Source organism: Cucurbita pepo, chromosome 5 (assembly GCF_057944985.1).
Source record: "Cucurbita pepo subsp. pepo isolate OVF chromosome 5, ASM5794498v1, whole genome shotgun sequence".
Taxonomy (NCBI): domain Eukaryota; kingdom Viridiplantae; phylum Streptophyta; class Magnoliopsida; order Cucurbitales; family Cucurbitaceae; genus Cucurbita; species Cucurbita pepo.
Genome location: NC_141802.1, coordinates 16,277,277 through 16,299,439, shown reverse-complemented (window position 1 = coordinate 16,299,439; position 22,163 = coordinate 16,277,277). Strand labels below are relative to the sequence as shown.

The 22,163-nt window shown below is 35.2% G+C and overlaps 3 protein-coding genes and 2 non-coding genes across 10 annotated transcripts; 3 read left to right on the top strand and 2 right to left on the bottom strand.

Moving 5' to 3' along the window:
• Window positions 1–2,282: 2,282 nt before the first annotated feature.
• Window positions 2,283–9,094, top strand: LOC111795451 (uncharacterized). 2 transcript variants are annotated; one of them, XM_023677888.2, is made up of 9 exons: window positions 2,283–3,061; window positions 3,379–3,902; window positions 4,689–4,739; window positions 4,813–4,920; window positions 7,512–7,607; window positions 7,931–8,029; window positions 8,114–8,173; window positions 8,262–8,333; window positions 8,829–9,094. In XM_023677888.2, exons 1-8 carry the CDS (start codon window positions 2,563–2,565, stop codon window positions 8,325–8,327), a joined length of 1,503 nt encoding a protein of 500 aa, XP_023533656.1. In that variant the 5' UTR covers window positions 2,283–2,562; the 3' UTR covers window positions 8,328–8,333; window positions 8,829–9,094. The 2 variants fall into 2 exon arrangements, with proteins under 2 accessions (XP_023533656.1, XP_023533655.1); XM_023677887.2 differs by lacking the exon at window positions 8,829–9,094 and having other exon boundaries at window positions 8,262–8,600.
• Window positions 9,095–11,356: 2,262 nt separating this feature from the next.
• Window positions 11,357–14,571, top strand: LOC111794639 (putative folate-biopterin transporter 7). 3 transcript variants are annotated; one of them, XM_023676724.2, is made up of 3 exons: window positions 11,357–11,775; window positions 13,188–14,296; window positions 14,383–14,571. In XM_023676724.2, exons 1-2 carry the CDS (start codon window positions 11,523–11,525, stop codon window positions 14,279–14,281), a joined length of 1,347 nt encoding a protein of 448 aa, XP_023532492.2. In that variant the 5' UTR covers window positions 11,357–11,522; the 3' UTR covers window positions 14,282–14,296; window positions 14,383–14,571. The 3 variants fall into 3 exon arrangements, with proteins under 3 accessions (XP_023532492.2, XP_023532491.2, XP_023532493.2); XM_023676723.2 differs by having other exon boundaries at window positions 13,188–14,571; XM_023676725.2 differs by having other exon boundaries at window positions 11,360–11,775; window positions 13,199–14,571.
• Window positions 14,572–15,581: 1,010 nt separating this feature from the next.
• TRNAG-UCC (transfer RNA glycine (anticodon UCC)) lies at window positions 15,582–15,653 on the bottom strand. The gene has a single exon. It is a non-coding gene; the product is annotated as a tRNA-Gly (tRNA).
• Window positions 15,654–15,751: 98 nt separating this feature from the next.
• Window positions 15,752–15,823, bottom strand: TRNAG-UCC (transfer RNA glycine (anticodon UCC)). The gene has a single exon. It is a non-coding gene; the product is annotated as a tRNA-Gly (tRNA).
• A 638-nt stretch (window positions 15,824–16,461) lies between these two features.
• LOC111795876 (PPR repeat protein) lies at window positions 16,462–22,064 on the top strand. 3 transcript variants are annotated; one of them, XM_087124352.1, is made up of 7 exons: window positions 16,462–16,828; window positions 17,424–17,474; window positions 17,567–19,655; window positions 19,928–20,002; window positions 20,107–20,239; window positions 20,332–20,477; window positions 21,405–22,064. In XM_087124352.1, the coding sequence occupies exons 1-3, from the start codon at window positions 16,616–16,618 to the stop codon at window positions 19,652–19,654; spliced, it is 2,352 nt and encodes a 783-aa protein (XP_086980478.1). In that variant the 5' UTR covers window positions 16,462–16,615; the 3' UTR covers window position 19,655; window positions 19,928–20,002; window positions 20,107–20,239; window positions 20,332–20,477; window positions 21,405–22,064. The 3 variants fall into 3 exon arrangements, with proteins under 3 accessions (XP_086980478.1, XP_023534270.1, XP_086980479.1); XM_023678502.2 differs by lacking the exon at window positions 19,928–20,002 and having other exon boundaries at window positions 16,463–16,828; XM_087124353.1 differs by lacking the exon at window positions 19,928–20,002 and having other exon boundaries at window positions 16,686–16,848.
• The last annotated feature ends 99 nt before the right edge of the window (window positions 22,065–22,163 follow it).

Below are 22,163 nucleotides of genomic sequence, written 5' to 3'. Positions count from 1 at the left end.
TCTTTGGGCTTTCCCTTTCGGGCTTCCCTCAAGGCTTTAAAACACGTCTGCTAGGGAAAGGTTTCCACACCCTTATAAATGGTGTTTTGTTCTCCTCCCCAATAAACGTGGGACATCACATTACGAATTTTGGAGAAAATAACGAAGAGTTAAATATTTATGGAGGTTTATGAGATTAAGTAGTGCTAGGTTAGTGTCGCGGGAGGTAAAGTTTATATGGATAAGAAAGTCACTTTGGTGTAGTGTAGAAACGATTGATGGTTGTACCAAAATAAATAAAAAGAAACGGTATGCAACGATCTGATTTTCTAGACTAGAATATTGAAGGTCGCTATCACATACATCTGGAATGCATACTACTGCCCTATCTTGACTTCCATGGACATTCCAACATTCATCATCATCCATACAGAATTATTTTACCTTTATTTTAAAAAAAAATATTTAGTAAGTCACCTCACTATTGAAGTTAGTAATGGAATCACACATATATAACGATGAGACCTATCCTTTAAAATCGTAACATGAACTTCAACTCTTTCCAGTTCCAGGCAGGGTTGGATGTGTAGTTCTTGCCCACACACGACCCACGCTCGCACGCATGGACCCACCAGGTGGGCTCATATACATACCCCTTGGCCCTGGCTTGGTCGGGCACAATGCGTTAACACATCGTTGGACGCCACATAAAAGGAAAGACTTGCATGATATCATGGCTCATAAATATCAAAGGTACACGTTCATACTAACATAACATATAGAGAAGTATTTCAATGCACATGGCATACATACATGCATGAGGCCCCCATGATTTACATTCATAACTTAACATTAACATCCTTCCATTTCTCTTTTCATCCATGAAATATTACTTATATGCATCATGTATACATGACAATCATCACATAATCCATCACATAGCTTTACATGACAAGACATAACATGACATACATAACATTTCACTTCATTCACGACATGGCGTAATGGATATCACATGCATACATAGCATAACATCATACGTCATTACATAGAACACATAAACATAGCATAAAATAATATGGTGCATGCATGGGCCACGAGGCCGGCACCATCATACATCATTCAATTATCTTACTCTAATAGTAAGATCACTTGATTAAATTAGGTTTGTGTTGCCAATTTATCCTTAAGGAAAGAGTTCGATTTTGTCACTTGAAATCTAAGTCAACCTATATGAGCCCATAACATCAATTTCAAGTTCAAACTTCCCCTAAACTATTTCACTAAATTTTACCATGGTGTTTGTATGTTAGATTTCATGTCAACATTAACATGTGTTCCATGTTTTTACTGTTTAATTTAATTTGATTTATTTATTTTATTTGAGTTATTATACAGAAAATGAGCTGAAATACAATTTGAAAAAAAATAAAAAACAATATTATACGTTAAACGATTCATGATTTTTGAATCGACAACTAATCACATCTTCTTTAGTGTATTTTGGGGCATTTTAGCCCTAGCGGGTGTAAACATGATTTTGGTGAACGGTTATACATCTCATATTAACATGATACGAATAGTAAAGCCCTGACTAACATGAAAGCAAGTAAGAGAAATTTGGAACAAATAAGTGGTCATGGGTAACACGCCATAAACAATCATGATCGGAACATCCGACACACGACCACAAACAACTCACTTTGTTCAAGCATAAATCATGACACTAAATCTCTTCTACCACAATACCTCATGAAATATGTTCTAAAAAAATATACAACAAAACTATTCCAAAGTTGTACTAACGACTACGTGAAGCAATCGTATAAGACCAAGTATCACTTAAGATTAGTCGATGCACCTCCTAAAACAAATTCAAAGAAAGATTTCTAACTCGAGTGCATAACTATTGGGTTTAAGCCAAGAAGGTCAAAACTTACCCGAAAAGTGCTCTTAAAACCCCAATAGTAACAAGATTCTAAAAAACAATAGATTGACCTATACCCGAAAGAAACTTACAAAATTGACTTCAAATCTTTGTTGAAAAAGGTTACAAAATTTATCGATTTAGATTTTACCATTTTAACTGTAGATAAATAATTTCGGTTCATTTATTAATATATATATATATATATATATGTATTAAAGTATAAGAATATTAAAGAATAGTTTAGAAGATTTTAGGATATTTTTTAAAATTATTAAATTAAATGTTTACTTATTTACAAATTTGATATGAGAAATGATTTAAATTATTGTACTAAAAATAATTTAATTATTAACAAAATTCTTATTTTCTTAAAAAGAGGGGGAACAAAAATGTAAACCCTACACTCCCTGCATTACAGTAGCTCTTACCCAAACCCCGTCTCTGGCTTCTTTCCGGTCGCCGGCACGTCCCGCCGCCGCTTTCTTTTCTTCTCGTTTTATCTCCGTTTCTCTATACTGCAATCTCACTCCGCCGTACCAACAATGCAATGTCTTTCTTGGGAAAAGATTGTATGATTGAATTGAATGATCTGTACATTTTATGAATTTGAAGAACCCGTGTTGATGTGTGATTGAAGTTTTGGATTCGAAGAAATGGTGAACAAATCGCAAGCATTTTCTTGGTCGCGTCTGATTCTCAACCAGGTCGTGCAGCAAAACCCCATCAAAACCCCAATTCATATTTCCCGGAAAATCTCCAGTTTCGCACGCTTCCCGTTTGAGGAAATACCGAAGACTTCGGCGGCGCGTTGTTACTCTACTGCTTCAGCTAGAGTTGTGCAAGATCTTCTTGCTGAGGTGGAGAAGGAGAAGCAGAGAGAAAGGGAGCAGAGGAGAAGGGCTGGTCTTGATACCAAGGATATTGACGATGAAGATAGGGAGGATTATATGGGGGTTGGGCCATTGATAGAGAAGCTCGAGAAGGAAAAGTTAAAGGATACTGGGAACTTGAACGCCTATGAAGAGCCCTCTGATTCTGATAGTGATGAAGAAGACGAGAGATTCAGTTCTGAATCTCTCAAAAAGAGGTTTGATGAGTTTGAGAGGAAATTCAAGAGGCATGAAGAATTGCTCAAGAACTTCACTGAGACAGGTATGACACTTTGTTTTGGATAATGTCTCCATTTCCTACATGGTTTGGATTTTGGGAATGCATAATGGTTCAAGCTTTTGTTTATGTCGTTCTTTGGTACTTGTTGCAATAGCATGTGGGTTCAAATTTTTATAACGTTCATCAGAATGCTGCTAGATTTCAGCAGTTTATTAAGTTATACCACTATTCGATCTTAACATGGGAAGATGACTTCTGTTTCTTAACCAAAAGAGAATTTATTGAACCAGATTTGTAGTTTTTGTAACTTTGTGGGCTTGTGTTAAAATCTTCCTGCATCTGCAACATGTTTTTGACAGACAACATCGAGGATGCTTTCAAATGGATGAGTAAAATCGACAAGTTTGAGCAAAAGCACTTCCGGCTTCGTCCTGAATACCGAGTGATTGGTGAATTAATGAATCGCTTGAAAGTAGCAGAGGGCAAGGAAAAATTCATTCTTCAGCAAAAGTTAAATAGGGCTATGAGATTAGTGGAGTGGAAGGAAGCTTATGACCCAAATAGTCCTGCTAACTATGGAGTCATTCAACATGAACAGGTAGGTCCATCGGTTGATCTCATGGAGCAATCAGGATTTGAAAAAGAGAAGCAAATGATACAAGGGGTTGATGACGATGATGAGGAAGAGTTTGATGACATGAAAGAAAGGGATGATATACTACTGGAGAAGCTTAATGCTATAGATAAGAAGCTTGAAGAGAAGCTAGCAGAGCTGGATCATACCTTTGGAAAGAAAGGAAAGGTTCTAGAAGAAGAAATCCGAGATCTTGCAGAGGAGAGAAATTCTTTAACTGAGAAGAAAAGAAGGCCTCTTTATCGAAAAGTATGTTACTCCATTATCCTGTCTATGCCTTTTACATTGTCGTTTTCTGTCTTTTTAAGCAGTTGATAGTTCTCAGCTAAATTTGTGGATTCATTAGTTGCTAAATTTCTTCTTTATGATTTAATTTCACTGTCGTGCACCAGTATTTGAAGGTCTATGACAAAATAGTTAGAGATTAGGCATGAGTTTCTGTTTGTTTCCCTACATCTTTATGTGGTACTTACTTTTTTGCTTAGTTTAAAGCGAAGCATTTGTGAATGTAATTCTAAACAGAGCTTCTTTGTTTCGGATTTGAAGCCTGAAGCATGCTTTCTGACTATTTGAAGCCTGAAGCATGCTTTCTGACTATGTTCGATTACCACGTTTTCAAAAATACAAGAAAAAAAGCTCTCATTATTCATGATTAGAGCTTTTGCTAACAGTGTTATAATTGGTTTCAGCAAAAACAGTTTTATAACTGGTTTCATTGAGACATATATGAAGTATCCTTTTGTTGGTGGGAGCGATCAATTATTCTTGAAAGTAATATTGATCTAGATTTTCGGAGATATTTTAACACAGATATCTTTTCTCGTCTCTTATAATATGCATATATATACATTGGTTCATATATGATGCATGTGGATAGTCTGCAATGTAGGTGAAATTCATATTTTTATTTTTCATTGTCATTTTCTTGAAAAGAGATTTCGATGTGTATTAACTTCTTTTATATTATAGTTTATGAAATGTTTTACATTTTTTTAATAGAAGATATTAACTTCATTTGTTACAAATTTATGTCAGGGCTTTGATGTGAAATTAATTGATGTGAACAGAACTTGTAAAGTTACGAAGGTATGCAACCACCCATCTACACTTGGTATTGAAATAATATGTATTTGATGATTGTAAGCTTTGTATGATTTAGGGTGGACAAGTTATCAAATACACTGCTCTCTTGGCTTGTGGGAACTATCATGGCATTGTTGGTTATGCGAAAGCCAAAGGACCTGCAGTACCGATTGCTTTACAAAAGGCATGTTGTTTGTGCTATTCAGTAGACTCCGTTATACTTACTCATTTAGTTTTACTGAAAATTAAAAAACTGATAAAATGCTTAAAGTTCGAGTCATAGAATAATACAGATAGGAAATTTAATCGTTTAAGGTATATTCTGAGTGTGTTGATTGACTTGCTTTGAAAATATTTAGCTAGGTTTTAATTGAAATCCAATTGTCAATGGATGGAATCACATGGATGGATCTATGTAAATGAGATAGAAATTGAATATGTCACGATGTCAAGTGAGAGACATTGAATTTTATTCATAAATGTTTACTTTACTATTTCACTTAATTGGTAATATTAAGTTTCACAAATTTAGTTATTGTGTAGATTGACCAATGTAATTTAGAGTTCATAGTTTTAACAAAATTTCTTGTATCCTTGCCATTTGACTTGATTATGTTATATTATTTCTTACTGTGAGCTATGATTTGAAGACTGATCCTAATTGCCCTACAATTGTGTTGGTTGTCTTGTCCTATTCAACTATTCAAGACTTGTGAGACTCTTTTTCGATCTCCGAGTTTTGGTAAAAATCTAGTCTAGGTTCTCTCAGCGGTGTTAAAGAACATCTCAAATGATTTTTTCTGTTCCACATGTTCTCTCAATGTTCCACATTCTAGTTTTAGTGGTGAAAAAGATCAAAGAAATTTTAAAAGGACCTTTTATGGGAAAGACTCGCTCCCAAAGATAGCAATCACTTGTTTAGATGGATTATGTTTGTCTTGACCTAAGCTTATTTAGGGATCAAGTCGGAACATGAGTAAGCACAACTAAATTTTGCTAACCAAATGGCTGTGTTTTCCTTTTTCATAGCTCGTGGATTCAAAATCTTCAAGCTTGAAAATCTTTTGGGGAGTTCTAACATCAGAGTCAACAAGGTCAATGAAAAAAGTATAGAGCTTGGTGACCACCTACCTAAACTTTAATATTTTTCAATACTTCATGAAGCTAATATATATGTATATATATATATATATATTATTGCAAGTCTCTTTAATCCAGCTATGGACTCGGGCCTTTTTTATTCATTTTTGAAACTACGGATGGAGGTATTTGGAGGATCCTTGTTGCTGTTCTGAGAATTCCCAATCTGTAACATTTTGGAGGCTCGACATCAGAGTATGGATCCTTGAGAAGTTCAGACCACTCCCTGTTAATTCTTTGCTCAATTCTTTATCCAATGGCATCCATGTTTACAGCCTTCATTGTGAATGCTCCTTGGAAAATTTTCTCTTTTGGGCTCTTTACTCTCTAGGGTAAAATACATTTGTGGCCCTTGAGATTTGAACTGTGTTTCTATTTGGTCCTAGAGTTTTCAAAACTAACCCTTTTGGTTCTTGAGATTTAATTTTAGTTTCTTGAGGTCTCTGAAGTGACATTTGGATCCCTAAATTTTGAAATTGAATTAGTCCCTAAAATTTGAAATTGTTTCTAAATGGTCCCTATTAGAGTTAACCTTTGTTGATTATCAACAAAATGATGACATGATAGTTTTTGATGACATGTTATCAAGACTTGAATTCGAGGACCAAATAGAAACCAAATTCAAATTCTAAGGACCAAAAGTATAGTTCCCCTACTTTCTATAGCACTTTCTATGATTATGCTAGGGCAAGCTAGGAGAAATCTAGGATTATCTTTTCCTCTTACCTTTATGCTTACAGACTTTTGGTTTAGTTGGCTTTTCCTTTTTTTTTTTTTTTAAGGAATTCATCTCCCTTTTACACTTAGAGTGAAGGATCGATTGGTTTTGGTCAGCTTTTGTTGCAACAGTTTGAATTTGAAGCTCGGTTAGAGTTTTCAGTTTTTTGGATGAAACTAATTATCATCCCGGATGAGGATTTCCACCCCAATTCCCATTTTTCCGCTGGTACAAAAATGACAGTTTCCTCCTCGTTTTTGCCCATCCAGAACACTCACACAAATCCTCCGTACCATTTTCTGAAGATTCAGAACTGGCTGGAAATTTTGAGGCTTTGGGGGTGGGGGAACTAAATTGATTTTAGTTGTCTGCAAGGAAGATAGAGTAAAATGTACAAAGAGAGGAAACAAGTCTTATCCAAGAGGGAAGCTAATCCCTGACTCAAGCTACTTTCTCTAGCATGCCTATATCTACTACTGTCTTTGGTCCCTAGAACCTCAAAAAGGGTTTCACTTGTTTAGGCATGGTCTGTGATCAAGCCTCTTCATCACAGTGGATTAGGCATTTGGGGGGGGGGGGGGGGGGGGAACATTTACTTTGTTATCCAAATGGTCTTTGGCATTTTCCAGAATAGATTAACTATCCTCAGGTAAAAGGTAGTTATAAGTTGACCAAAATTAGATGGATCAACTTTCTTTTTTCTGGTTTAAAATTGCATATTATATGAAGGCTTAATCTTTTGCTTGCAAGTCTTTTTTTTTTTTTTTTTTGAGTATCGTAATTTTTAGATATGAAAATTAATCCTTCAGAACGAGTATATTTCTAGTTAACAAATATGTTGTCCCAATGTGCATAGGACTTTATAGTTTTTCAGTTTACATTATTATTGTGTAGATTAATTTGATGCTTTTAAGCAGGCATACGAGAAATGTTTCCAAAATCTTCATTATGTGGAACGCCATGAGGAACACACAATTGCACATGCAATACAGACGGAATACAAAAAAACAAAGGTACTCAACCATTTCTAATTTTCTTTTCCCTGCATTAATAGTTCATTCGCCCTATTATCTCGGATTGAGGGGCCCTGAACCTGGAAAACACCAAAGAGATGAAATACTGCAGTGGAGGAAGCCAATGTGTTGCCCCCTCAACACACACCGGGTTGCTTGACTAAAACTGTTTCTTGTTCTAGTTCTAGTTCTGGATGATCCGTAGCTTGTCGATCGAGCGAAAAAATAAAATAAAATAAAATAATAAAAAAAACGAAAAAAAAAAAGAAATTTTGTATAGGGTTCATTTGATAGAAACTTATGGTTTCTTTCTGTTTGTTAAGGTATATCTTTGGCCAGCATCAACTACGACAGGCATGAAAGCAGGGAAAACTGTTCAAACTGTTTTGAATCTGGCTGGTTTTAAAAATATCAAATCTAAGGTAATTTATACCTGTCCTTTATTATGGAGGTTAATAGATTATGCTTTGCTCCTTCCCCACCTCTAACTTGAGTTCAAATAATAGGTTGTTGGCTCAAGGAACCCCCACAACACTCTGAAGGCCCTCTTCAAAGCTCTGAATGCAGTAAGTAGCCATTGAGTTTACATGGTTAATATCTTCCAATCCCACATAAGATTTTTATACTTACATTTTTGTCCATTATATTTTCCAGATCGAGACTCCAAAGGATATTCAAGAAAAGTTCGGGCGGACTGTTGTCGAGAAGTATTTGCTATAATAGGAGGTTTTTTTTCCCATTCTTCTATCTCGTTTTGTTTTGGTTCGACTCTATTCTTGTACTTTTGCTTCTAACTAAAAAGACAATAATTTTCAGTTAGATGTACAAAAGGAAATATTTATGATAAGAAAACACTGTTGTATCTTCAGTTAAAGTTTTGATCATTTCCATTTTAGAACCCAGGCATGACATTGTACAACCTATAGAATAGAAGCTGTTCAAGTAAGGTTGCCATTTCCTTTACATCAATAATCAAGACAAACATCATTTTCAGCTCTTTTGATTTTTTACCTCTTTTTGCTTCTATGTTTGATGTTACCTTAACAGGCAAAGTGGATATGAATACACCCTTAGAAAATTTAGAAGAACCAATAAAAATAAATACCCTTCAAACCAATCGATATAGTTTGGTTCGGTTTAGTTCGGTTTAGTTTGGTTTCATCGATTTATTTCATTCTGGGTTAGTAATCTATCTTATATGAGGTCCATGATGTTGTGTAGGTGCAAATGTAGTACAATCAGTCCAAAGATCCATGTGTTAGACAATGATGCGTAAAGTGAAAAATGTATAGAGGAATTTGATCTTAGTGGCTGTCCATTTTCTTCTGAAAGTTCATTTATATGTTAACGTGGGAATAGAGTATTGATATAATCACTTAGCTTTAACTTTATGGTATTTGTGGGTTACACGAGTTTGGAATATATCAGACAGCTGTTTTGCACACTTCTTTTAACTTTGGAATGGAATTCATAGGGACTTTCTATGACTCTTATGCTCATCTCTAAATCTGTCTAGATTCCTTCTTGTTTTATTCCTTGAAAGATCTTTTTCCACCGTCTTCTTTGTTCTTACATTTTGTCTCTCTCAATTGAGTAGTACACTCTTAACATCTCTAAATCTGACTAGATTCCTTCTTGTTATATGTCTTGAAAGTTCTTTTTCCATCGTCTTCTTTGTTCTTGCATTTTGTGTCTCTCAATTGAGTAGTTTTGAAATGTTCTTATTCATCGTCCAACAAACACTTCTTAATCAGGTTCCAGAAGTGATTGTTTCGCTTACGAGTTTGAGTTTGCTAAGCTAAGTGTATAAAATCTAGAATTGAGAAGGTAAGTTGAGTTTGTATGATCTATGTTTGAATTGTATGAAAGAATGATCATAAAAATTTAGATTGGTATATTTTGGGTACGATTTATACATTTTTGACTTGTGCAATAAATATAGTTGTGCTTATATAAATTGATAGACAAATGTTCACATTGTATTTTAGAAGCTGGTCAAGACACGAGGGCACTTCCCTTATGGTTATACAATGAGACTATTAGAGGGTTGCGAGCAAACTTTTAGTAATTATCTATCCCGTTGACAAGGTCCACATTTGTATTAGAGTAGTTGGTAGATACATGGTTGTGCTCTAGATGCATATGATATACAATGTTATCAAGTCATTATGTGAGGATCGTTAGAGTTTCTAATTATTACGTCGGTATTGAACCTATTTTTATTGACCCATTTGGATAATATCATAGTAGTTGATAGAATGAGAGTCACTCGGTTATGATTATTGTATATAGGGACTATTAGAGTTTAAGAACTAATCTCTAGTAGTGAACTGTTTCGATAGACAAGATTCGTATATATACTAGAGTTAAAACAATTACCCGAATTGCAGGGAACAATAAGGAGCATAAGTAGATTAACTTCTAAACTTAAGGTGAATCGAATGATTGAGATAAGCTCAGATGGAACTTAAGGTGAATCGAATAATTGAGATAAACTCAGATGAGCTAGAGCTAGATTATTTGAACTTGAAATGAAACTTCCCGGTTGTAGATGAACATTTGAACTTGAAATTGAACTTCCCTGTTATAGATGAACGCAAAAGAGCTTACTAGGTCTTAACCACATTAGTAGTGATGGCCTAAGAGAGAATCTAGTCTATAATCTTCTCTATGCGTGGATAATTGAGAACCTACAAGTGAGCTAATTGGTAAGTGTTTTTTAAACTCAGTTCACGCTACTCTTTACTCTTTTCTTTTTAGATGGTATCTAAGCTTGTGTGGCTCGTGATGGTAGCTGACGGTTTGTGGAGTTGAAATACATTAGAGTCTTGTGTATGCTCCAGAGCTATTTGATATGAAAATTGTTTTACGAGCTTTTTCTTTTTTAATTTCAAATTTAATCCTTTTACGATATCAAAAGTTTAAATTTAGTTTTCTAATATAAAATTAATATTAATTTGGTCTCTTAAATATTTTGTTTGACCCCTAAAATTCTAAGCAAACCTCATTTATCGTACACCAAATGAGATGTATGGACATTTAGACCCAAATGAGTATTAAGTATCAAGAGTTCATATCATTTTTTAAGTAACGGTCGTCCTATAAATGGGGCTAGTTACGGAGTATTTTTATACTTGCCCATTACTAATTTCTTTTTCTAATAGTAACATGGCACGTGAGGTCTGAGGCTATGCGAACAAAGATAAACCAGTTTTTTTTTTTCTTCGTTTTTTTATAGGAAAAGCTTATAAAGATTTTGATGTAAATGATAAGCGATAATTCTAATATTTTTCTTAAATATTATACACGCAGAATAAATTCAAAATATTTTTCTCTTGACTTACCTTAGTTTTTGGTAAGTTAATAATCATCTATAAAAAGATGGATAGATACAAAAAGTAAAAAAAAAAATAATAAATAAATAAATAAATAAATAAAAATAATAAATTAAAAGACATTTTGAATATTTTTGACTTCAAGAATATACTCCATTTCAACATAAATATTGTCTTTTTTTTTTAATTTTTTATTATTAGTTTAATGTTCTACTTTTATAGAAAAATCTTATTAAATTTTAATAATAATTGGTACAATAATGACTGAATCCTTACAAATTAAAAAAAATATAAAGACTAAATTATTACGAATTTATTAGATTATTACAAAATTATAATTATAATTATAATAAATTAGTGTTTTTTTTTTTTGTTTGTAAAAAAAAAAGTCAACAGTCAAAACCACCTGTGTCCACACAACGGCAGTTACTTCCAAAATCAAGATACTATTGCCAGCTCCACCACCGCCGTCTCCACCGCCCCCGCCACCATCACCGTCGCGACAAGCTCCCATCTCTCTAAATTCTGCCTATATTTCCTTCAATTTCCGAAGACAGTTGTTTTTTCCTAACTCTCTACGATGGTGAAATCGAATGGTGATAATCCGATCCGGAAGGTTCTCGGATTGGGGTATTGGGTTCAGGGTTTCCGGTGCTTTCCATGGATGGCGGTTAACTTCTTCCTCAAGGACGGTCTCAATGTCGACCCTTCTACTCTCCAGCTTCTTCAGAACTCCGCCAATCTTCCCATGGTCGCCAAGCCTCTCTACGGGATTCTCTCTGACGCCGTTTATATTTCCGGCCAACATCGCATCCCTTACATCGCTATTGGAGGTAATCTCCTTCCTATTGTTTAAATCTCTGTTTTATTCGTTTGAATTCGATTGATTTGTTGTTAGGTTTCTTTGTTCTGAAACATCTGGAAAATGTTTATGCAACTACTCGATTGATTTGTCGGATCACGCCTTGGATTTTAGTTCCTCTCCTTTCAATTGCTTGAACAATTTGAATTAGAGAATTCCTCTTGCGAGTGCCAATTTGTTTATTCCAGTAGTTGCAGAGATGTATGTTCTTAATCGGTTATCCAACCTGAAGAACTTCATTACAGATAAGATCCCACAACAAATTTGCATTACCATAATGTACTTTTGATGTTTTTCAGAGCACTTTTATGTTAATCTCATGAAGATCTTGAGTAGGAGGTTCATTTGGGTACCCAAAAATGCTTTTGATCAATCTAAAGGCAACTGTCAACTGAAGGGATTTTCTTCACTTTGTCTATCTGTTCATATTGATCGTTTTATATGATTGCTTTTGTTAATCATAGACTTCCGCCCACATGATCATGCAAGGATATAGATCTGCACTACACTGCTAATTACATGAGTTTCTGGAGAAATGAATTGGTATTACCCCTGAGGATTGGTACAGGTTTAGTAATTTAACGATGAACGACAGGACTGCACTTAAGGCATTAGGTTATGTGCTCGAGTGTTAGGAAGCTAGGCACTGATCATATATCTTGAGTTATACATATAAATGTTGAGGATTGTTGGGAGGGAGTCCCATGTTGGCTAATTAAGAGGACGATCGTGGGTTTATAAGTAAGGAATACATCTTCATTGGTATGAGTCCTTCCAGGGAAACCAAAAGCAAGGACATGAGAGCTTATGCTCAAAATGGACAATATTATACCATTGTGGAGAATCGTGGTTCCTAACATGGTATCAGAATCATGCCCTTAACTTACCCATGTCAATAAAATCCTCAAATGTCAAACAAAGAAGTTGAGAGCTTCGAAGGTGTAGACAAATGTGATGCAAGTATCGAACAAAGGGTGTACTTTGTTCGAGGGCTCTAGAGAAGGGAGTCGAGTCTTAATTAAGGAAAAACTGTTTGAGAGCTCCATACACCTCAGGAGAGGCTCTTTGGTGTACTTTATTCGAGAGGAGGATTATTGGGAGGGAGTCCTACGATGGTTAATTAGTAAAGAATACATCTCCATTTGTATGAGGCGTTTTAGGGAAACCAAAAGTAAAGCCATGAGAGCTTATGCTCAAAGTGGACAATATCATATTGTTGTGAAGATTTGTGGTTCCTAACGGTAAACACGTCAAGTCATTAATCAATTAATTTAACCTTTTATGTCTTATGTTAATATGTTGGATAATTTACTCTCCAGCTCTTGCATTTTGTTGTCAATTTTCACAAATTATTTATTCCTCTTATGTTTTATGTTGACGCAGCTTTCTTACAGGCAGTGTCATGGATACCCATAGCCATCATGTCACCATCAAGTATTTCGGTTTTAACCATTAGCATATATCTTCTTCTCAGCAACCTCGGTGCTTCCATAGCCGAGGTTGCTAACGACGCCATTGTTGCAGAAGCAGGAAAGCAGTCCATTTCTTCCAAGAATTCTGGACAATCCTCCTCAGGTGAGCTCCAGGCATTTGTTTGGGTAGCATCCTCTGCTGGTGGGATTCTTGGAAATCTTCTGGGAGGCGTTGCTATTGATCGGTTCTCGCCTCAAGCAATGTTCCTGTTCTTTGGCATTCTCCTTTCGCTTCAATTTTTCTTAACCATCATCGTTCATGAACGCTCTCTTAATCTCCCTCGGAGCTCAACCAATGCTGGTATCAAAAAACAGCTCTCCGAACTCTTAACCGTGCTGAAAAAACCTGAAATTGCGTACTCCTTAACATGGTTTGCTGCATCTTACAGCATAATCCCTGCACTGACTGGCACCATGTTCTTTTATCAAACAGAGCATTTGAAAATTGAGTCATCTGTTTTGGGTATCTCTAAGGTTCTTGGCCAAGCAGCCCTGCTGTTGTGGGGCGTAATCTACAATCGTCACCTGAAGTCGGTCCCATCTAGGAAACTTATTTCAAGTATCCAGGTTTCAATGGCAGTGTTTATGATCTCGGACATGTTGTTCGTGAAAGGAGTCTATCGAGATATGGGCGTTCCAGACTTCGTATATGTCGTTTTATTCTCTGGACTTTCCGAGGTTCTGTTATTCTTCAAGATCTTGCCATTCAGTGTTCTGATTCCTCAGCTTTGCCCACCAGGATGCGAGGGCTCTCTCATGGCGTTCGTAATGTCAGCCATTGCCCTCGCATTCATAGTGAGCGGATGTCTCGGTGTAGCGCTTGCATCTTATGTTGGGGTCACAGCAAGTAATTTTTCTGGCCTTCCTCATGGTCTTATAATACAGGCTATCTGCACTCTTCTGCCATTGTCTTGTTCATGGTGCATCCCTGATGATGTCAAAGCCAAAGACAAATGCAATGCCAATGCCAAAGATAGAAGAAAAGACTCCAAAAAGCAGCAGTAGAACAATGGAAGACTGGTTAGTATGGTCAGTGAATTCAAATACAAATATTTATATCCCGTTTGCTAACGGTTTTGTTCTCGTTCTTTTCTTTCGTATCATAGTCGATGTTTCATAAAAGGAGAAGAAGAAGAGGAAGGAGATGTTTTTAGAAACTAGTTTGTTTTATTTTTTTAAAATTTGACTGATTTTTAAACGATTTTGGTTGTTTATTGGAAAAAGGAGGTAGAGGGGTAATAATATGTTACCCCTTGTTGAAGCAAAGATATAAATTTTATATCAGTTGAGTTATGCTTATATTGGTTAATGTATTGACTACTTAACTATGTTTGGTCTCTAAAGTTTGGAATGTGTGTATTTATCTCGTTTGAAAAAAAAATAATTTTAAATGGTCGCATTTGACCGTTCATTAACTTGATTGATTGATTCACCAATTATTGACTAGGTTGTTAAGCAACAAAAACACATAAGTGAACGAAACATGTCTATGGTTGGTTCATCTACTTTGGTACGTGTATCTCTTGTTTTCAATCTTTGACTAGTCCGTCCATGATTACTGTGGGCGCATCATCGCTTGTTTCCTCTTATCATGGACACCTTGAGGTTCAGTGACATGTTCTTCACCATCCTCTAAGTTATATGCTACCACATTGTTGGACAACAGTTTAAGTGATGGTGGGACAATCGACACAGCAAGATACAAAAAATATTTTGTCATTCGTTGGACAAATATAGTGCTAATAGTATTTCTTGGTCTATATTATACGGGAATCATCGAGGAACATGGGAAGTTAGGTACTCCCATATGCACAAAATGAGAAATGAACGAAATCCTTGATTACTTGAAATATGTAATTTTATTAGTATACGTCAAACCCTCTCCATGCCCCACTTCCATAATCATTTTCATTCTCATTTCACACAACACCGAAACATACCCATATGTGAGACATTTTCTGCGAAAAGAAATAAATACCCATAAGAAATAAAAAATAATGTTATTATTATTTTTTTTTTTTTGATAAAAATTGCTAAAACTTAAGTAGGAAGAAATTAAGTCCGATTCGAGTCGAAACAACTTGAATTATAGCTGGAAAAATGGATGAATTAACATAAAATAAAGGTTAAAATTCTACCACTCATCTAAGAAAATTGAAAATTTTGGATGAAAATTAATAAATCATGACAAATTTTGGTTTATAAAAGTTTTTCTATATAAGAAAATTTTAATTCAAAGGAACAACAACAATGACAATAAACCCTTAAGAAGGAAAACAGAAAAAGACAATAACAAAAAAAGGATTGCATTTGCCGGGAGTCGAACCCGGGTCTATTGCTTGGAAGGCAATTATCCTAACCATTGGACTACAAACGCTGCTGGAAGCCAAGATGATGTAGTGCATTTGCCGAGCTTTAACAAAAAAAAAAAAAAAAAAAAAGAGAAAAAAAAAAGGAATTATTTTGTAAAAGTAATGCGTTTGCCGGGAGTCGAACCCGGGTCTATTGCTTGGAAGGCAATTATCCTAACCGTTGGACTACAAACGCTGGATGTTTATGATTTCAAAATTTTATGTATATAAAAGTTAGAGGATATTAAAACAAACGTCTAACTACGCACCGTTTGGGTGGGGGAAAATATATCTTAGTTTTGGATTAAATATATATATATATCTTAATTTTGATTAAAATTGTCTAATACTTTATTTTAATAACTTTAATGTTTTAAAAATACCTTGAACATTAAATTTTAATTAATACTTTTTCATTTCTTTAAAAAGTTAAAACACCTATAAAAATTTTAAAGTAGTATTAACATAATTTCCTTAAAAAATATTCAAAAAATTCTTACCATTAATATATAAACGAAAACGGTTTTCCAAAATTTTTATATTACATTTTAAAAGTTTATAAATATATAGACAAACTTATTTATTGACACCTTATAACTTATATTTATTATTGGCACGAGTAGTATTTTTTTTTTTTTAAATTTAAAGATTTATTATTATTATTATTATTTTGGAGAATATTATTGAAATTAAAAAAAGAGAGAGAGAAAAAAAAAAGTTGAAGTTGAAAGGGGTTTTTATTAATTTGGGAGATAAATATTTTAAAATTTTTGGAGCATAATTGAAATAAAATTTATAATTTAATACAAAGTTTAATTAGGAATAAAAGTTCTGTTCAACCAAAAGCTCCGTTTCGGCAATGCCGGGAACCTTCCCTCTCTCCTCCATTTCCGTTGATTAGTCCATCGCTGAACAACAACCAGCTTCTTCCACCGATTCTCGAGCTTCTTATTCTCGATGTTCAGATAAGAATTCATATGCAATATCAATGGCGAAGAGATCAGTAGCATTCCCGTTCTCGCGTCTTCTCCTCAGTCATGTCTTCAAGAACCCTATGGACGCCATATTCCATGGATTTCCCCCTTCCTCTCGAAACCCAAATCTCTCTCTTCTTGGCGCACTCTTCTGTTCCACTTCCTCATCCAGAGACGTACGGAACCTTCTTGCCGAGTTGAAGATTGAGAAGCAGTTTATGGAATCGGTTGCAATTTTCCCCTCCAAGTATTTCAATTTCGTTTTACTGTTCTGTTGCCTGACAAGCGTTCTGTTTCTTTTATACTTTCTAGAATGGAAATTTTGATTCATTCTCGTCATATTTTGATCTTCTATCCATTTAGTTGCTCTGCTGTTTGATGCACATGTTATCCTTTTGGGGATTTACTGCAACAAAGTAGTCTAGTTCTTAATAATTTTCAAATTCCAGATGGTAATTGAATGTTGCTGGAGAAGAATCTGCCAAATTTTGGCCGATGTTGATTAATTGTGAACTAAGTTTAACAAGGGATATCTTGTGCAGTTCCAGTATTGTTTTGGGATTATTGTAGGGTACCTCAAAAAAGTTTTATTGTTACATGAGGTATTATGATATACATGTCATTGATATAGATCATAAATCCTTTTTCTTTTTTATGGAAAATCATATGTTTCGTGTGTATGTCCGTGGATGCTCGAATATCTCAAGCTTAAGCTTTGAATTTGTATTTCATTCTGATGTTATGGTTTCCCCCTAAAAAGTTATTTTCATAAAATAATCCAGATTTATAAACTAACTCAAAGTTGTTTCATAACAACGACAGGTTTCGGATGAGCAATCGATTGACTTGAGTATAACAAGCAATGTTAGAGAGGTATCAAACACTCTTCATTTAATTATTATACTTGGAGAAATGTTTACTGTTTATCAGAACTTCATGTAAGATGTTGATCCTACTGTTAACAGAATGGGCTCGAGGAAGCACTTTCTTTGTATGAGGAAATGGTTGGAAGTGGAATCTTCCCTGATGTAGTAACTTATAGTTCCATTTTATATGGTCTTTGTAAGCATGGGAAGTTGTCTGAAGGAAAACTTCTTTTGAGGGAGATGGAAAAGATGGGCATGCATCCTAATGATATCTCATATTCTATCCTTCTCGACGCATTGTTTAAGGCTCGGAAAATTAAAGAAGCATTAATGACACTGGGTTGTATGATTGTGCGTGGGAATAGCTTTGATCTGATAGCATGTACTGTTTTGATTGATGGATTCTTTAAGAATGGAGGAATCAAAGAGGCTGAATATATATTCAACAACTTATATCAACTTAATCTAGTTCCGAACTCTATCACATATTCTGTTTTAATTGATGGACGTTGCAAGTTAGGAGACATAAATGGTGCTGAATCTTCTCTGCATGAGATGGAGGAGAAACATTGTGTTCCTAATGTCATCACATATTCTTCTATGATCAATGGTTATGTGAAGAATGGAATGCTTTGGAATGCATTTAATGTATTGAGAAAGATGGTACACAAAAATGTGATGCCAAATATATTTACTTATGCAATTCTACTTGATGGTTCATTCAAAGCTGGTTGGCAAGATATTGCCCTTGATCTTTATAATAAAATGAAACAGAAGGGATTGAAGGATAATGTTCTTATACTGGATGCTTTTGTGAACAACTTGAAAAGAAGTGGAAGGATGGAAGAAGCTGAGGATTTAATTGCAAAAATGGAATCTGGAGGTTTAATACCCGACCTTGTGAACTACACAAACTTGATGGATGGGTTCTTGAAGTCTGGGAAGGAGTCATCTGCTCTTAACCTGGCTCAGGAATTGATATCCAAGAATGTAGTGTTTGATGTTGTTGCTTTTAATGTCCTAATTAATGGTTTGTTTAAGCTTGGGAAATGTGATACTGAATCAATTTATAAAGTAATGGGGGATTTGGGGTTATCTCCCGACTCAGCAACATACAACACCATGATAAATGGTAATTTTAAGAAGGGGAACTGGGAAACTGCCGTGCAATTGTGGAATGAGATGAAGAGCAGAAAGTTGGTACCAAGTGCAATCACATGTAACCTTATGATAAACGGACTTTGTGAAGCTGGGAGGATAGAAAATGCAATCAATATTGTGAAAGAAATGGTTGTGATGGGTTTGTACCCCACATCAATTACTTATAGAATTCTACTCAATGCATCCTCAAAGAGTAGAAGAGCTGACACTATTTTACAGGTCCATAAGTTGCTTGTTGATTTGCACCTTGAAGTCAATAAGGATATTTACAATATTCTCATAAGCAACTTGTGCAAACTAGGAATGACTAGGAAGGCAACTGCAGTGCTGAAAGACATGGAGAAAAGAGGAATTTTAGCTGACACAATAACGTACAATGCCCTGATACAAGGATACTGCATTAGCAGCCATCTGAAGAGAGCTTTTACAACATTTTCTACTATGTTGTCTGAAGGAGTTTCTCCAAATATTGTAACTTACAATCTCCTTCTAGGTGGTCTTTCTAAAGCTGGGTTAATACGTGAGGCAGATGACCTACTCAGCGAGATAAAGAAACGGGGCTTAGTTCCCAATGCTTGTACCTATGAAACTCTGATGTGTGGCCATTGCAAGGTTGGAAATACAAAGGAAGCTTTGAGATTCTACTGTGAGATGGTAATTAAGGGATTTATTCCAAGAGCGGGCGCCTATAACACGCTTATTGGTTATTTTTCCAAGATGGGAAAAATGAGCCAAGCCAAGGAGCTAATGAAAGAGATGCAGAGAAAAGGTGTATCCCCCACTTCTTCCACATATGACATACTGATCTGTGGATGGTGCAAACTATCTAAAATGCCAGAACTGGACAGGACATCGAAAGTATCATACCGGGCTGAGGCAAAAAGATTACTCAATGAGATGAATGATCGAGGATTTGTTCCTTGTGAAAGTACTCTTTTTTGCATCGGCTCTACATTTGCTGCACCTGGGAAGAAGGCTGATGCTCGTATGCTATTGAAGAGCACATTCAGGAAAAAGCGTGAATGAGGTATGTTTCTTTTAGGGGCTAAATTCCTTCAAATAGTCAGTATTGTCTTTACTCTTAGATTTATCTTATGATCTCTTAGTGCTATAGCATTGTTAGCAAAGTTAAAGGTTACATTGTCTTAATTGGATGAATTAATATTAAAACTATTAATAATTACAATAATAACTCAGAAATGCCCATAATTTGATTCACACCTTTTCCTCTATCAATGCAACTATGTTTCTGAGTAATCGATGAAGTTCAATGTCTTTTGCCTTTTCATCATCATCCAGGCAATGTTACTCATCAAGTCTCCATCTCATTTGTGCAACCCTCTCAATTATCTATGATCATCCCATCATTATTGAGTATATCTTTCCTTCCCCCCTGTGGTAATGCCATTTTGAGGTGTCATCATTCTTGAGACTAACTTGGGTTTTGTTCTATTGTATCTCTCCATTTCTAATTCCAGGGCTTACTGGGGTGAGTTGAAGAAGTTGAAACTTCACATATAGACGAGAGCTACAGTTGCATGCGCTCGGGAATCTGCTGGTATACTCAGGACGTGTTAATATGTTGGTTCAGAAAGTTAAAGTTCTTGAAAGGTAGTTGGGCACTAAAATTTCATATGGTAATATTTCTTAAAAGTTGCATAGGAGTTTGCTGGATGTATATTTTTATTCACTCATTTTTACAGGGACTGTTTGAAAGTGGGAAAGATGAAAAACGGTGAAATAGAATTGTGCATTCAAAAAAGTGGCGAGAATACTTCTTGTATGGTCTTCTTTGCTTACAATGCATGAGATTCAAGGCGTTTCCAAAGCATTTCATGGGAGCTTCAAGGTGAGTAGTTTTGTTTCTCTTCATGCTTCTCTATTACATGCTCAACATCATTGAGTACACTCATCATTGGTAGCCTGAATTTCAACGTTTCTACATATTTATTTTATTTTTATTTTTTCAAAAGAAAGACCGTGAAAAGAATATTATGTTTTGATTCTCATCTTATTCACCTGAAAGATAAGACTTCCTAAGTTTAACCTTTTTCTTCCTGACAACATCTCAACTAAAACAAAACTTTGCACAGTTCTCCAGCATCTGCCGTCTTGAGTTGTGTTATTTTCAGTTGTCATATATTTGTTGCCCAAGACTTGGGCAGGCAGTCCATGCTTTTATTGTTGACATTAGCGGCATAAGGTTTAGTTACTCCATTAAGTCTCTTTTAATTTATCCTTTTCATAGTTTGCATTTTTTCAATCTTAGTGATGGCATAAGGTTGAAATTAATACAAAGCTCTGTGTTGATTGTTGAGCTTATTTTTAGAGCACCCGGAAAGCGTTATCTTAAAATGTCTTAGAACCGAGGAAAAACGATATTTTCTTGTCAATTTTCAGGAAAGGATGTCTGGAATTATAATGTTTTTGGGTTTAAGAACCATTTACTCTCACGGCTGAACTTCCTAATAGTTTTTATTGAATGATCAACGAATGAGTTTATAGACATTACAAAGGAAACAGCTTAAAGAATAAGACATACCAACATAACAGAAATTACCAAGTGACCAAATAAACTAAAGTTGCGTAGTAGAAAGAATGATGTTGTCATCATTTGCTAATCATTAGCTCACTGAAGGTTCTAGAATTTCCAATGCTAGCTCACCCAGCCGGTCGAGCTGAATATCTAAATGCCATGTGTTACGAACTTAACATATCTCTCTCATGCACACATTTTGAGATCTCTGGACATCGATCATTGTTTATTGACTTGCAGGGACAGTTTGCTTCGAGTTGGTTGGAGAAAGTCTGAATTTACTGGCCATAACAGACTTTCTGAAACTGTACAAGCTTAATGAGAGCATGTCATGGTGATGGGAGGAAGGATGTGGATGAATAATGAACAGAAAGTGAAACCTCAGGCAGATATTTGGAGTTTTCTGAATGTTGATGCAGAATTGTGGTGGCATTGAAGTGGCAAAAATTGAGTTCTATGTTGATATATTTACAGCTCTCTTTCAAGTTGGCTACAAGAAAGCGAAAGGGAAAGGGATTTGTAATCTCTCTTATATTTGGGTACTTTCGACAAAACATTGGTTTGCTCCGCATCTTCCGACAAATTGGTTCAACATTTGTGAGATCTCACATCGGTTAGAGAGAGAAACGAAGTGTTCCTTGTACGGGTGTGGAAATCTCTCCCTAGTAGACGCTTTTTAAAACCGTGAAGTTGACGGTAATACGTAACGGGCCAAAACAGACAATATCTATTAGTGGTGGACTTAGGCTGTTATATAGATTGTAAGGAAACTCGTAGGATTTTAATATTTAAGGAAGATTTGGCTATCATACGATGTGTACGTTCTCCTAAAATTCTAATTCTTTTCCCGTGTCCTAATATCATTTAGCCGATTTATAATAGTTGTGTATATTTGTAATATACATTGTTTTTTTAAGTTTTTTTTACAGTATTCCAATTGAACTAGGTTCAAATTGACATTATTAAATATGTAGTTTCTAGACTAAAGTTGAGGTGGAA